This window comes from Silene latifolia, chromosome Y (genome assembly GCF_048544455.1).
Source record: "Silene latifolia isolate original U9 population chromosome Y, ASM4854445v1, whole genome shotgun sequence".
NCBI classification, from domain to species: domain Eukaryota; kingdom Viridiplantae; phylum Streptophyta; class Magnoliopsida; order Caryophyllales; family Caryophyllaceae; genus Silene; species Silene latifolia.
The window spans coordinates 373,547,830-373,561,011 of record NC_133538.1 but is presented as its reverse complement, the minus strand read 5'-3'; the positions used below and the strand labels follow the sequence as shown (position 1 = coordinate 373,561,011).

The window sequence follows — 13,182 nt, the reverse complement described above, 5'->3', positions numbered from 1 at the left end:
TGCAATCTATACTAAGCTACACTACATGATGCATGGTTTTTGTTATGACGGAGAGGATACTTTAGATTACCTCCCGTTGCGTATGCATTAACTTCCCCAAACCAAGTAAGACACTATTGCTAATGTCAACGGATGGGTATAGTTCATGCATACACTATGCTATGCATGAAGCTAATTTGCCATTTTGGATTTTACAAATGGGAACAATAGAATAAGAACACCTCAATGGTACCGAGGTGTGAGTCCTTTGATGTTGCTAGGACCACTCCAACAATGATCAAAATGAAATAAAATACAAAGAGATATAGACAAACCATGGGAGTGTAGGAGTCTCCAAGGCTTGTTAGTCATCCATCATGCTATCATCATCACCACTTCCCTCATGAGAAGTGGTCACATTGCCACTTTCCTTGTCATTTGCTTCTTCACTTTCTTCCTTATCTTGTTCATCATCATCTTCACCATTTATTTCTCCATCTTCACTTGCATCTTCCTCAATATTATCATCAACTTCTTCATCATTTCCAACAACCTCATTGTCTCCCACCACGTCCCTAGATGCACCCGGAAATAAGACTTCTCTATCCGCCCAACTAGGCAAAGGACAAGATGGATCAAGGAGTCCTTGCCTAGCTAGATGTAGGAGGGGTGGATATTGAGCCAAATACGCATTTTTCCGATCTTCATGGGCTTGATTGTGCATTGCTTGCATGAGAAGAGTCACATAGTCTTTCCCAATTTCAATTCCTTCCGGCTTGAACTCTTCATACTCAAAGGGGTAAGGTGGTATGACAATGGAAGAGGAGGGGGTTTCAAGATCACCCTTTTGTTGTTGAATGATATACTCGGCTTCTTCGGAAAGGGGAAGTAGATAATTGGTCCGGTGGACACTTAGGCGACAAATCTTCGAGGGCAAGGTGAACGATCTAGCTTCACTAGTTAGCCATCCATACTTAGTGTCAAGGGGGTTATGGGCAACCCACTTGAACTTGTTAATCATAATATGCATATCAATAAGATGGCCACCTTCCTTTGCTTTGTACTTCTTATCCTTATTGAAATTAGGATCAAAGTGCTTAGCTAGGATCGTGACTAGGCCGCCATTGACAATAACGGTCGTGCCCTTCTTCCCACTATCAACATTGAGCCATCTATCAACCAATAGCCTCAAATAATTGTAAGTCTTGGTGTGAATTCTTCCGATATTCAAAGCCGATTCAAGGAGAACAAAATCAAGTCTTGTGAAATGATTGGTGTCTTTCCTAGCAATTATGGTATTTCCCACAACCTTGTGCCATACTCTTATGCCCGGATGATGGACCAAAAGAGCACGACATGCATGAAAATCCTCAAATTTCTTCCCGGAGATTGCCTCCCAAAGAGGCTCGGGGTCATACTTTCCATAATGCTTAAGATAACTCGATTCATCACTAAGACCCAAAATTTCACCTAATTCCGTAAAGGTAATGCGTCTACTAACATTAGCTAGACGAAACTCGAGATTTTCTCTATTCTCAACTTTGGTGACTTTCAAAGAACTTAAAAATTCCAAGACAAGGGAGGGGTATGTCAATTCCTTTGTTTCAAACAATTTCTTCAACCCCATGGCTTTGAAAAAGGCTTTTGTTTGTTCAAGAACACCCAATTTTTCCAAGGCATCTTTACATATGAATTTGGTGGATTGAATAGATTTCATAGCAAACTTGACAAAGGTATTTCTATGGGTATCGGAAATAAAAGTTACCTCCGGATAATGCAAAAGTTGATTAATTACCGGAGTAGAAGAAGTTGATGGTCCCATAGAAGGTTGTTGTTGTTGTTGCACTTCCAAGTTTGGTGTTGCCACCACCATAGCCTAAGCTTTGTTTGTTTGAAGAGCCTTTTGCCTTTGTGAGAGTGCCTTAGCCTTTGGTGCCTTTGTTGCCTTTGTTGCTCCCTTAGTCCTTGCCATTGATGAGCTTAACCAAGAAAAGAGTGAAAAATCTTCAATTTGTAGTATGCCCAAATCGATTTGAAGGTGAAAGGCTTTGCCTTTATGAAAACAAAAATCGACTCAAAGGTTGAAGATTTTGTTCTTGGTTTTGATTTTTGTTGAAGATGGAGTGATTAATTTGTTGTTGGAAGGATGGTTTTATTTGATTTTGGTGAATGTTGTTGAGGGTTTTTGTTTTTATGATGGAGAGGATGAGGGTCTTGATGTTGTGGGTAGTGTTTATGAATGAATGAATGAATGAATGAAGGTGGGAAGGGTTTTAAAGAGACCGAAAATTTCAAAACTGCAGGAGCAATCCGTGCGGATTAGGCTCAATCCGTGCGGATTCTGCTTCTTCTACCTTTGCAAAAACTCGCCTAAAGACGGGCGGATTTGGTACAATCCGCTCGGATTTGCTGAACACGGGACGGGCAGATTTTTCCAAAGACGGACGGATTTCTGTCCAGAGAAATTTGCTTGTTTTCCTCAGCTACAAAGACGGTCGTCTTTCTCACAAGACGGACAGATTCTTCAGGACGGGCGGATTTTCAGAAATCCGCTCGGATTCTTTAACTGTCAAGAAAAATTCGAAATTCAGCTTAGTTCAAGACGGGCGTCTTTTCTGCAGGACGCTCGGATTGCATAAGACGGGCGGATTCTTGGGAATCCGCTCGGATTCTTCCCCTATGTACACGGATTCAGTTCCACCCGTGCACAGCGCATTCCCTTTATCATTCTTCCATTCTTTCTTTCAAGTCTTGTGTTCTTCATTGTGGGGGCACTACTAAGGCATGGATAGCCTAGGCAATTGCCATCCCCACACTAAGGTAAAGCACTACACATCAATTGAAATTGTTAGTCCCTCCCTCACTTCTCTCTTACATGACAATTATTTTGATCAAAGTAAATAAAAATCCAAAGATGACAAAAAATGCAATACAAGAATTGAAATGTAAGTTAGGGAGTTAGAAATATTTACAAGTGGTGGTTTAGGGAGGACTTCAGCAAACTCTCATTCTTGATGAGATGTCAAGGGGGCATGTTCAAGGTGTTGTTGATGTTGCTCAACACCTTGAAGAAGTAATCAAAAGCTTGTTCATTATTATGGTAGAGGTCCTCAATAGACCGTGGCCCTTGTTGTTGATCATGATCGATGGCATGCCCAATGTAGGGATTAAAAATCCCTTCAAATTCGTCGTCCCAAAGACCACAAACTTCATTGAGTTGATCATTGAAAATCTCTTGCTTAGATGGAGACAACTCTCCCAATTTCTTCTCTTGGCCAATGAGGCCATCCTCTTCTTCCTTGGTTGATTTTGATGAGCTTTGCAAGCTCTCCTTGTTACTATTCACTTGCTCTTTGAATGGAGCATCTTTAATTTTCTTCCTCCATTGGAGTTCCGATTTCTTCCTTTCATCTTTTCGGCTATAATGATCAATCATGAAACATGGCTCATGCAAACGAGGAGCTCTCATAGTCTTGTCAAGATTAAAAGTTATGCTTTCATCTCCCACTTCTAGAGTGAGCTCTCCATGTTTCACATCAATCACCGCACCGGCGGTGTGTAGGAAAGGTCTTCCTAGGATGATTGGAATGTTGAAATCTTCCTCCATATCAACAATGACAAAGTCCACCGGGATGAAAAACTTCCCAATTCGCACGGGGACATCTTCCCATATCCCTAACGGTGTCTTCGTCGATCTATCGGCCATTTGGATTGTGATATTGGTGCATTTAAGCTCTCCCATCCCCAACCTTTTACTTACCGAGTACGGCATGACACTCACACTAGCCCCTATATCACATAAGGCTTTGTTGATCGTCGTGTCGCCAATGGTACACGGTATTGAGAAGCTTCCCGGATCTTTTAACTTTGGACGTGAACTCCCTTGATGTATTGCACTACTCACCTAAGTGAAGGCGATAGTCTCAAGTTTCCGGATTGACTTCTTCTTTGTGAGGATATCTTTCATGTATTTCGCATAGGCCGGAACGTGATTGATTAATTCCGTGAAAGGAATTGAGACTTCTAAATTCTTCACAATTTCCATGAACTTTCCAAGTTGATCATCAAATTTGTGCTTGGCTTGACGACTTGGAAAAGGAAGTCTAATCACAATGGGCTCCTTCTCTTTGGCCCTGTCTTCATTTTTCTTTGAACTTTCTTCTTTTGATGATTCTCCATCTTTGGAGTTTTGCACAATTTCTTCCTTTTCACTAGCTTCCACAACTTCATCCTCAACTTGCTTCTTTGGTGCTTCATACCTTGTACCACTTCTCAAGTGAATGGCACTAACCGTTTCATGTCTAGGGGGACTACTTTGAGGTGGTAATTGCCCCTTTTGTCTTTGTGAGCTTGAAGATGCTAGTTGAGTCAATTGTGTTTCCAACATCTTGGTGTGAGCTAGAATGTTGTTGATGGTGGTTTCTTTTGCTTGGCTATCTTTTTGCATTTGGGTGAAAAATTCTTGTTGATTCTTTTGCATTTGGAGGACCGCTTTTTGGACATCAAAGCCTTGGTCATTTTGGTGATTGTATGGATTTTGATTTTGGTAACCTTGGTTTTGATTGTAAAAGGGTCTTTGATTTTGGTTTCTCATGGGTGGTGGAGTGTATGTTGTTTGAGGGTTTTGAACATTTTGGCTTTTGTATGAGAGATTTGGATGGAACTTGGTGTTTTCATTGTAAAAATTTGAATAAGGGGTACCACTTTTATATGCTTGGAAAGCATTCACTTGTTCGGTTGTTCCCCTACACTCACTTGGGTCATGACCCAAAGTTCCACAATTCTCACATATCCCACTTGGGATTGATGAGGATGCCGTCATGGCATTGACATGATGCTTCGATGATTTTGAGTTTTCCTCAAGTCTAGCCATAGCTTGTTCAAACTTCAAGTTGATTGTATCGATATGGGAGCTTAGTTGGGCACCTAATTGAGTAACGGCGTCCACTTCATACTTTCCTCCTCTAGTAGCCTTGCGAGGCCTACTATATTGTGAATTGTGGATTGCCATCTCTTCAATTTTGCTCCAAGTTTGGTTGTCATCAACCTCGGTGAACATCCCATTCGATCCCATATTGAGAATGTTCCTAGAATCTTCATATAAACCATTCCAAAATTGTTGTACCAAAAACCATTCGCGAAGTCCATGGTGAGGACATGAGCGACAAATTCCCTTGAACCGCTCCCAAGCTTCATACAAAGACTCTTCATCCCTTTGCTTAAAACCCGTAATTTGAGCTCTTAGCATGTTGGCCTTTTCCGGTGGGTAGAATTTTTTGTAGAAAGCTAGAGCCAACTTCTTCCAAGAATCTATTCCAAGGGTGGCTTTATCAAGGCCCTTCAACCATTGCTTTGTGGTACCGATTAAGGAAAAAGGAAATAAGACCCATCTAATTTGGTCTTGAGTCACGCCCGTTTGAGAGATAGCATCACAATAATCGCAAAAGGTTTCCATATGAGAATGAGGATCCTCACTAGGCATCCCCCCAAATTGGCTCCTCTCAACTAGTTGGATGAAGGCGGACTTGGCAATAAAGTTTCCGGTGAGATGTTGCGGTGTAGGAGTACCATTTGGTAGATTCTCCTCGGTGGGTACGGAGTGTGACGAGAATTTTGGCATTGTAGGTGGATTTTGTGGGGTATTGTGTAATGGGTTTTCTTCTCCTTCTATTGCGAAAGGATTGACAAACTCACTAGTGGGTTGAACAACTTCACCAACACCTCTCAAATTCCTCCTAACAAGTCTCCTATTGTTCGTCAAGGTTCTTTCGATTTCACGGTCAAAAGGTAACAAATCACTTTGTAACCTTCTAGACATGCAAAATATCAAACAACTCAAAAACAATTAGAACAAACCTTGAGGAGTTTTACTTCCTCAAGGTGAAGAAAGACACAACTAATAACAATAAAAAGAAATCTAAGTCAAACAAACACCGTCCCCGGCAACGGCGCCATTTTTGATGCGATCCTGCTAGGTGTTCACAAATTAAGATGTGGTCGTTGGTCACGGTCGAATCAAAACACAATTTATAGCTTAACAAGCAACTCTACAATTAGTAAAGAGGCAAGTAAAGGTCGGATCCCAAGGGACGGGAGTTGAAATGAGATTTCTATTGTAACTAGTGGTGTCTAAGGGGTGTCACAAATTGGGTTGATGTAGAAGGTTACTAAACTAGAATAACAATGAAAATAAACAAGCAAGATGAATAAAAAAGGGGTGTAAAAAATTGATTAAAGGCACTAGGGTGTCATGGGATTATAGGGGAATCATGGGATATGATCATACAAACATGTTCTCAAATTATAAGCAAGCAATTATTGTTGTGATGGATTGAGTTGGGTTATATCTTACAATCCTAGGAAAGTTTGGGTCCCGGAGCCGAATCGATTAGATTGTACAACACCTACAAGTCGACTTAATCTTCCCTACTCAACAACATGCATGGTCTAATGAGACTCGAGTTGGGTTATGTCTTACAAGTCTCATTGAAAAGATAGGAGATGATAGTAAATGCAAGGATTCATAGGCTTAGCATTTCATCAAATATAACATGTGCATGAGTTGAGATCAAAACAAGCAAGCAAATAAAACATGAAAGCATATTAATTTAAGCATGAATCATTCCCCATAATGGTTTCCCCTAATCACCCATTAACCCTAGCTAAGAGACTACGCACTCATTATCATGTTGATCATGCTAGCAAGGTTGTCAATCATACCAACAATATGAAACATGATGAATAAATGAAAGTAATTAACAATAATTAAAAAGGGATTAAGAGATTATACCTACTAATGATTCCAATAATAAAGCAAGAATAATAGAAGTACTTGAATGCTAGATTGAGAGGTTGTCAATCTCCCAATAATAACCCAAATAATCTTCAATTACCCAAAATAAAGGATGAACAAAAGAGAGATTAAAGAACTAAAACTTGGATTAAAACTTGATTAATACTTGATTACAATATTGAAGAGAGATTTGATTGATATTAACTACACTAATTATTGATAAGAAGAACATGCTCCTCTAATTAGCCTAATGGGGTATTTATAGTGAAAATTAGGGAGGATGCATTAGGGTTAACTAAGGGCTAAACTAGTAATTACACTTTTTAAGTCGAGCAAGGAGGACCCTGTATTTTCTGAGAGAAGGGCTTCTCTTTTCGTAGCTTGAAGAAGACAACCCGTGCTGTGAAGAAATCCGGGCGGAATAAGGTCGGGACGGCCAGATTTGGGCGGTGGAATCCGAGCGGATTTTGGGGAATCCGGTCGGATTGTTGAGGGGGAATCCGAGCGGATTCTGGCACGGGACGCTCGGATTGTGCAGAGGCTGGACGGGCGGATTGTTGACAATCCGCTCGGATTGTCAATCAGCATAGTAACTTCTTCTTTTCTTCCCTTTTCTTCATAAATTCCTTGGGGATTTCCTTGGGGACTCAAGGATCTTTCCTCAACATTGCTCTTCTACTATGATATGTACAAAGGCCTTCTAATCTTGTCTCTCCTTGATGCTTGGTCATTGAATTCAATCAATTTGGTCTCGTTTTGCCATGAAAATGCAAGATTTGCACTCCTTTCCTACCAAGGGATCAAAATCTCAAAGAATATGCAAAACAAAGAACTAAAGATAAGAAATGACCCAAATAAGCACTAAAAAGCATGGAAACAAGGCTAATTCGGGGGCTAAATATGCGCCAATTATGGTCACATCATACACTAAGCTATACGAAAAGTGGCCACACATTAAAGCTTGATCATCCAACATGTTATGAACATTCCAAGTATGGGAATAAAGAAATTCACAAGAAAAGGTAGAGTCCTGCTTAAAAAATGAACATATACCTTTGCAACCCTTTCAAGCATATGAGCATATTCAAGGTAAGAGGTTTCCAAAACCTGCCAACAAAAAATAATGTATATACGGAATATGTCGCATTAAGTGTTCTCATTTTTAGGGTTGACTCGTATTGAACTAAACTGAACTGAAAATAATTGAATCGAACTTAATGGAACTGAAGTGAAGTGCAAAAGAACATAGTGTTCGACTTGAACATTTAACAACCTTTACAGATGTTGCCCAGAAGATTTTCGGGATATGGCAACACTCTTTGTTTCTGTTCAAAACTTGTCTAGTGCTATGTTTTCTTATGTTTTTTTTAGTTATCACTTTTATTTTGAATAATTTTTAATAAAGGTTAAAATCATCATTATTTACAGGCTTTCTCTCCACCAAAATTCTCTATTTCGACCTTACAAAGCTACTTAATTGCCACTTGAAGGTATGTATATGTTTATTCAATTTCAGTTTCTCGTTAAATGATGGTTAATTTTTATTACATGAAACAGTTTAGTGCATTTAATGTGATTATTATACATCATTGACGTAGATACCCATTCATAAACGTGTTTATTAACTAGATTATGGACCGAAGTTGGATGTATGGAAAGCGTGATTTTGTTTATCTTGAACGACTAGAGGAGTTTCTTAGTTGTGTCGTCGAACATCAAAGACTCCATGGAGATAATCAATTCGTATGTCCGTGTACCTTATGTCAAAATCGTAAAAAGGTGAACTCTAGGGATGAATTGCGGGAACATTTAATTTTAAAAGGATATAAAGCAGATTATAATGTATGGATATGGCATGGAGAAAGTGATAATGATATTTGTACCAACGTAAATTTTGGAATTAATGATAAAGATGGCGATCAGATTGATGTCGGGGTAGAAAATGATGATGAAAACTTTGAAACTATTGATATGGATGTTAATATAGACCCTGATAATGATAATATTGACGGGCTGATGAAGGATCTTGAAGAAGATATTATGGAGTGCCCTATTATTTTTCAGAGAATGGTTGATAATTCCAAGAAGCCTTTATACCCGAATGGTTCTAAATTCTCTCTTTTATTAGCTGTGTTGAAACTATTCACATTGAAAGCTGGAAAAGGGTGGAGTGACAAAAGTTTTACTTCCTTGTTAGAAGTTTTGTGTCAAATGTTACCAGAAGGTAACGAGCTTCCCTCCACCACATACCAATGCAAGAAACTACTATGCCCATTATCTACGTCTTGCCAAAAAATTCATGCATGCGTGAAGGACTGTATTTTGTACCGAAAAAAGTATAGTGAATTACAAGAATGCCCAAAGTGTGGTGAGTCACGATACAAGAGGGTAGACAATAGTAATGGTGGCAAGAAGAAGAGGAGTCCTGTGAAGACATTATGGTATTTGCCAATAATACCAAAATTTAAACCCGCTATTTTGCAAATACAAAAGATGCGGAGTACATGTTGTGGCATCAAAAGGGGAGGAATAAAGATGGCAGACTGAGGCACGTAGCTGATTCTCCCCAATGGAGAACAATTGATTGAACATTTCCAGAATTCGGTTCAGAGCCTAGAAATTTAAGATTGGGACTTTGCACCGATAGAATTAATCCTTTTGGAACTTTAAGTACCCAACATAGTTGTTGGCCAGTAATGTTGATAATTTACAATATCCCTCATTGGCATACCACAAAGAGCAAATACATTATGTTAACACTCCTAATTTCGGGACCTAAGCAACCTGGAAATGACATTGACGTGTATTTGGCTCCTCTAATTGAAGACTTGAAAATGTTGTGGAACGTTGGAGTAGAGGTGTTTGATGCAAATACTAGCTCTAGGTTTCAAATGCATGCTATGTTGTACTGTACAATTAATGACTTCCCAGCTTATGGTAACCTTTCTGGATACCGACTGAAGACTGATAAGGGATGTCCGGTGTGCGGGGATGAAACTGAATCTGATTGGTTGGAGCACAGTGGAAAATTTTCGTACAGAGGTGGTCGTCGTTTTCTACTTGAAAATCTTCAATATCGAAAGAAGAAGAAGGCTTTTGATGTGAAAATGGAGCATAGGAAACCCCCTTTGTTTCCGAGTGGAGAAGAGTACTACGATATGGTTAAGAATATAACTACAGTTTTTGGAAAACCGTACGTACCTCCACCAGATGGAGTATATCATACAAAGAGATCAATTTTTTGGGAACTTCCATATTGGCAGCACTTGCATGTGAGGCATTGCATTGATGTTATGCACGTCGAGAAGAACGTGTTTGATAGTGTAATTGGAACATTGCTCAATATGCCGAATAAGACTAAGGATGGGGTGAAAGCTCGAAATGACATGGCCGCTAGGGTGCGTATCGAGTTAAAACCAATTGAGAAGGGAAAACGTATCTATATACCTCCGTCTTGAACGACTCTTTCTAAGAAGAAGAAGATGATTGTTTGTGAATCTTTAAAAAGGGTCAAGGTACCACATGGATATAGCTCTAACATAAGTCGTCTTGTTTCCATAAAAGATTGTAAGTTAGTTGGTATGAAATCTCACGATTGTCATGTTATGCTTACACAATTGCTGTCGGTGGCCATTAGATCCGTATTGCCTAAGCATGTTAGGCAAGTCATCACCAAGCTTTGCCTCTTCTTTGATGTAATCAACTAAAAAGATATCCATCCTGACACCTTAGATGACTTGCAAGCGGATGTTGTTGTGACTTTATGTGAATTAGAAATGTACTTTCCGATTTCTTTCTTTGACATCATGGTACACCTGGTCGTTCATTTAGTGCGTGAGATTAAACTTTGTGGTCCGGTGTTTCAACGAAACATGTGGGCGATGGAGCGAGAGATGGGTACTTATAAGAGACGAATGAAGAATCGTTGTCTTCCTGAAGGTAGTATTGTTGAAGAAACAATTGCATGTGAGACAATCCAATTCTGTGTTGACTATATGGCAGATGTTCAGCCTATTGGAGTTCCCATATCTCGTCACGAAGGTAGACTCTTAGGGAAGGGTACTTTGGGTAAGAAACAAATGAGCGTGGACCGCGATTCTTTTCAGAAAGCACATTTATATGTTTTACAACATATGACAGAGGTCCATCCCTATTTAACCGAGCACCTGGAGTTACTGAAGCGACAAAATCCACATAAATGCGATGACTGGTTGTTGAATGAACATAGTCGAACTTTTGCGGAGTGGTTTAAAGGTAAGGTGATGAGTGAGTTGTCTACACAATCTCATAATGTAAGTGCTAACTTACGCAGGTTAGCATATGGCCCTAAATCGAACATCACATCATTTGAAGGGTATGATATCAATGGGTTTTGCTTTTACACAAGCCGACAATATGAGAAGAGCACAATGCAAAATAGTGGAGTGACTCTTCTTGCATCATCAGAAGAATATGTTGGAAAGGGTAAGGATCTCGTAGACATCACAAGGGCGTACTATGGGAAAATTGAGGATATTTGGGAGCTTGAGTATGTAACTTTTAGTGTACCCTTGTTTCAGTGTAAATGGGTAGATTCTGATAAGGGTGTCACCGTTAACGATATGGGATTCATTTCGGTAAACTTTAATGTTGTTGGACATATACATGAACCCTTCATTCTTGCATCTCAAGCGAAACAAGTATTCTACATTGAAGATCCTTTAGATAAGAGATCATTCGTGGTTCGTTATGGGAAAATGCGTATTCTTGGTGTCGAGGGAGTATTTGACGAAGAAGAATATGATCAACTTGATGAACTCCCTCCGGTTTCAGTCAAGCGTCGATCGTTTCAAGATTTACGTGATGAAACTTATATGCGACAAGATCATGATGAGGGTCTATTGTTCGATAACTTTAAATAGTTCATGGTTATTTTTGGTACTTCTATTGTTCGTTAACAAATGCACAACAAAACCATATATTTTAATAATCCACCAGTAAATTGGATTTTTACATTTTTTCGAGATATCTTAAGAGGGGTTTTGAAAATTGTAAATCCAACTCATAGTTATTTAACTTTTGTGCCACTGCTAAACTTTTACACTTCTGTTGCTTATCAAAGATAAGATAGTGGACATTTTTCAAAATTAACGAATTTTGTGCCACCGCTAATTTGCACATTCTTTGTACTTGTCAACTTGAAATGGTTGGACGAGGAAATCCTGAGAGTAAATACAAAATGACTCCTTGAAGATTGGTCATTCATTTGTGTCTTGCCCACAGACCTGAAAATCAAAATAGAAACTTGAATATCAAACACGACAGCAAGGAACAATTCAAGTTTCCAATCCTTACACTCTTCCCTATCACACCACCCCTTTTATTAGTAATTGTAGTCCTCCTTCAGTTTAAAAAGTAGTTTGGCAACCATAGATGAGCATTGAAAATTTGAATCAAAAAAAAAAAAAAAAAAGTACACATACCGGCATTCTGCTGCCTGCTTCAGAAGTAAAGCAGCCTCTTCTGAGCTGCAAACATCTACACTGTTAAGGTCAAACACATATTGGTCTCCATTTGCATCAGTCTTAATTTCATTCTTTTTGTCATTATTGATACGGTTAGATACCTAGAGATCCCTTATTGTGTTGTTGTATATCTCCAACACTGAGGCCTGATGAAGCAAATTATCAATTGACCATTACTATGGTCCTATGGAAGGACTAATTTAAAAGATGAATATACAATTACTACAGTAATATACTTTCTTGCATGTCATAATTCCAGCCTTGGGCTGACTGCTTCTTACTGGTCTCAAAGTTAAGTTCCAATGAATATATAATTGCATATTCATCCATGTTCTCAAATGAATCACAGCCACTTAACTAACAAAATCCCATAACTAGAATGAGAATTTTAATTCAGTCACTCTATCATGAATACAACTCTCCCAAGAGTCAAGACAGATAACTTACCTTGAAAGCAGGTTCAGGCTCTTCTCTCCCGGGATTATCAGATATTTCCATTACCCACTGCAAGTAGACCATATCATACACTTAATCACATTGTGCATCAAAACAATTTAAATGCAGAATAATTGGTTAGAGCACATTCTTTTAATTATATCGTCTAAACATTTATCTCTTTGAATATTTTTTTTCATATTTGGTATGTACTAACTATTTTTCTTAATTTATTTCCTTAGGTATATAATGGACAAGGAAGCCCCCACGAGCGAAAATGACCATTGTAAGAAACCCAAACGTAAAGGGAGAGGTGCAACAACCGGTATAAAGACCAAAAAACAAGATAAAGGGCCTAAGGGTATTGATTTTGATGAGCACGATAAGCCTTTTGGAGCATGGAGGCTAGATTTTGTTAGAGATATTGGTCAAATTGCCCGGAATAATGTCAAGATCACATATGAGGATTGG

General features: G+C 39.0%; 1 protein-coding gene and 1 non-coding gene across 2 annotated transcripts; both read left to right on the top strand.

The window, feature by feature from the left end:
• Window positions 1-5,120: 5,120 nt before the first annotated feature.
• LOC141634552 (small nucleolar RNA R71) lies at window positions 5,121-5,227 on the top strand. The gene has a single exon (XR_012539280.1). It is a non-coding gene; the product is annotated as a small nucleolar RNA R71 (small nucleolar RNA).
• Window positions 5,228-8,404: 3,177 nt separating this feature from the next.
• On the top strand, window positions 8,405-10,230 carry LOC141631860 (uncharacterized). Its single transcript, XM_074444480.1, has 2 exons — window positions 8,405-8,996; window positions 9,371-10,230. The coding sequence occupies exons 1-2, from the start codon at window positions 8,405-8,407 to the stop codon at window positions 10,228-10,230; spliced, it is 1,452 nt and encodes a 483-aa protein (XP_074300581.1).
• Window positions 10,231-13,182: the final 2,952 nt, after the last annotated feature.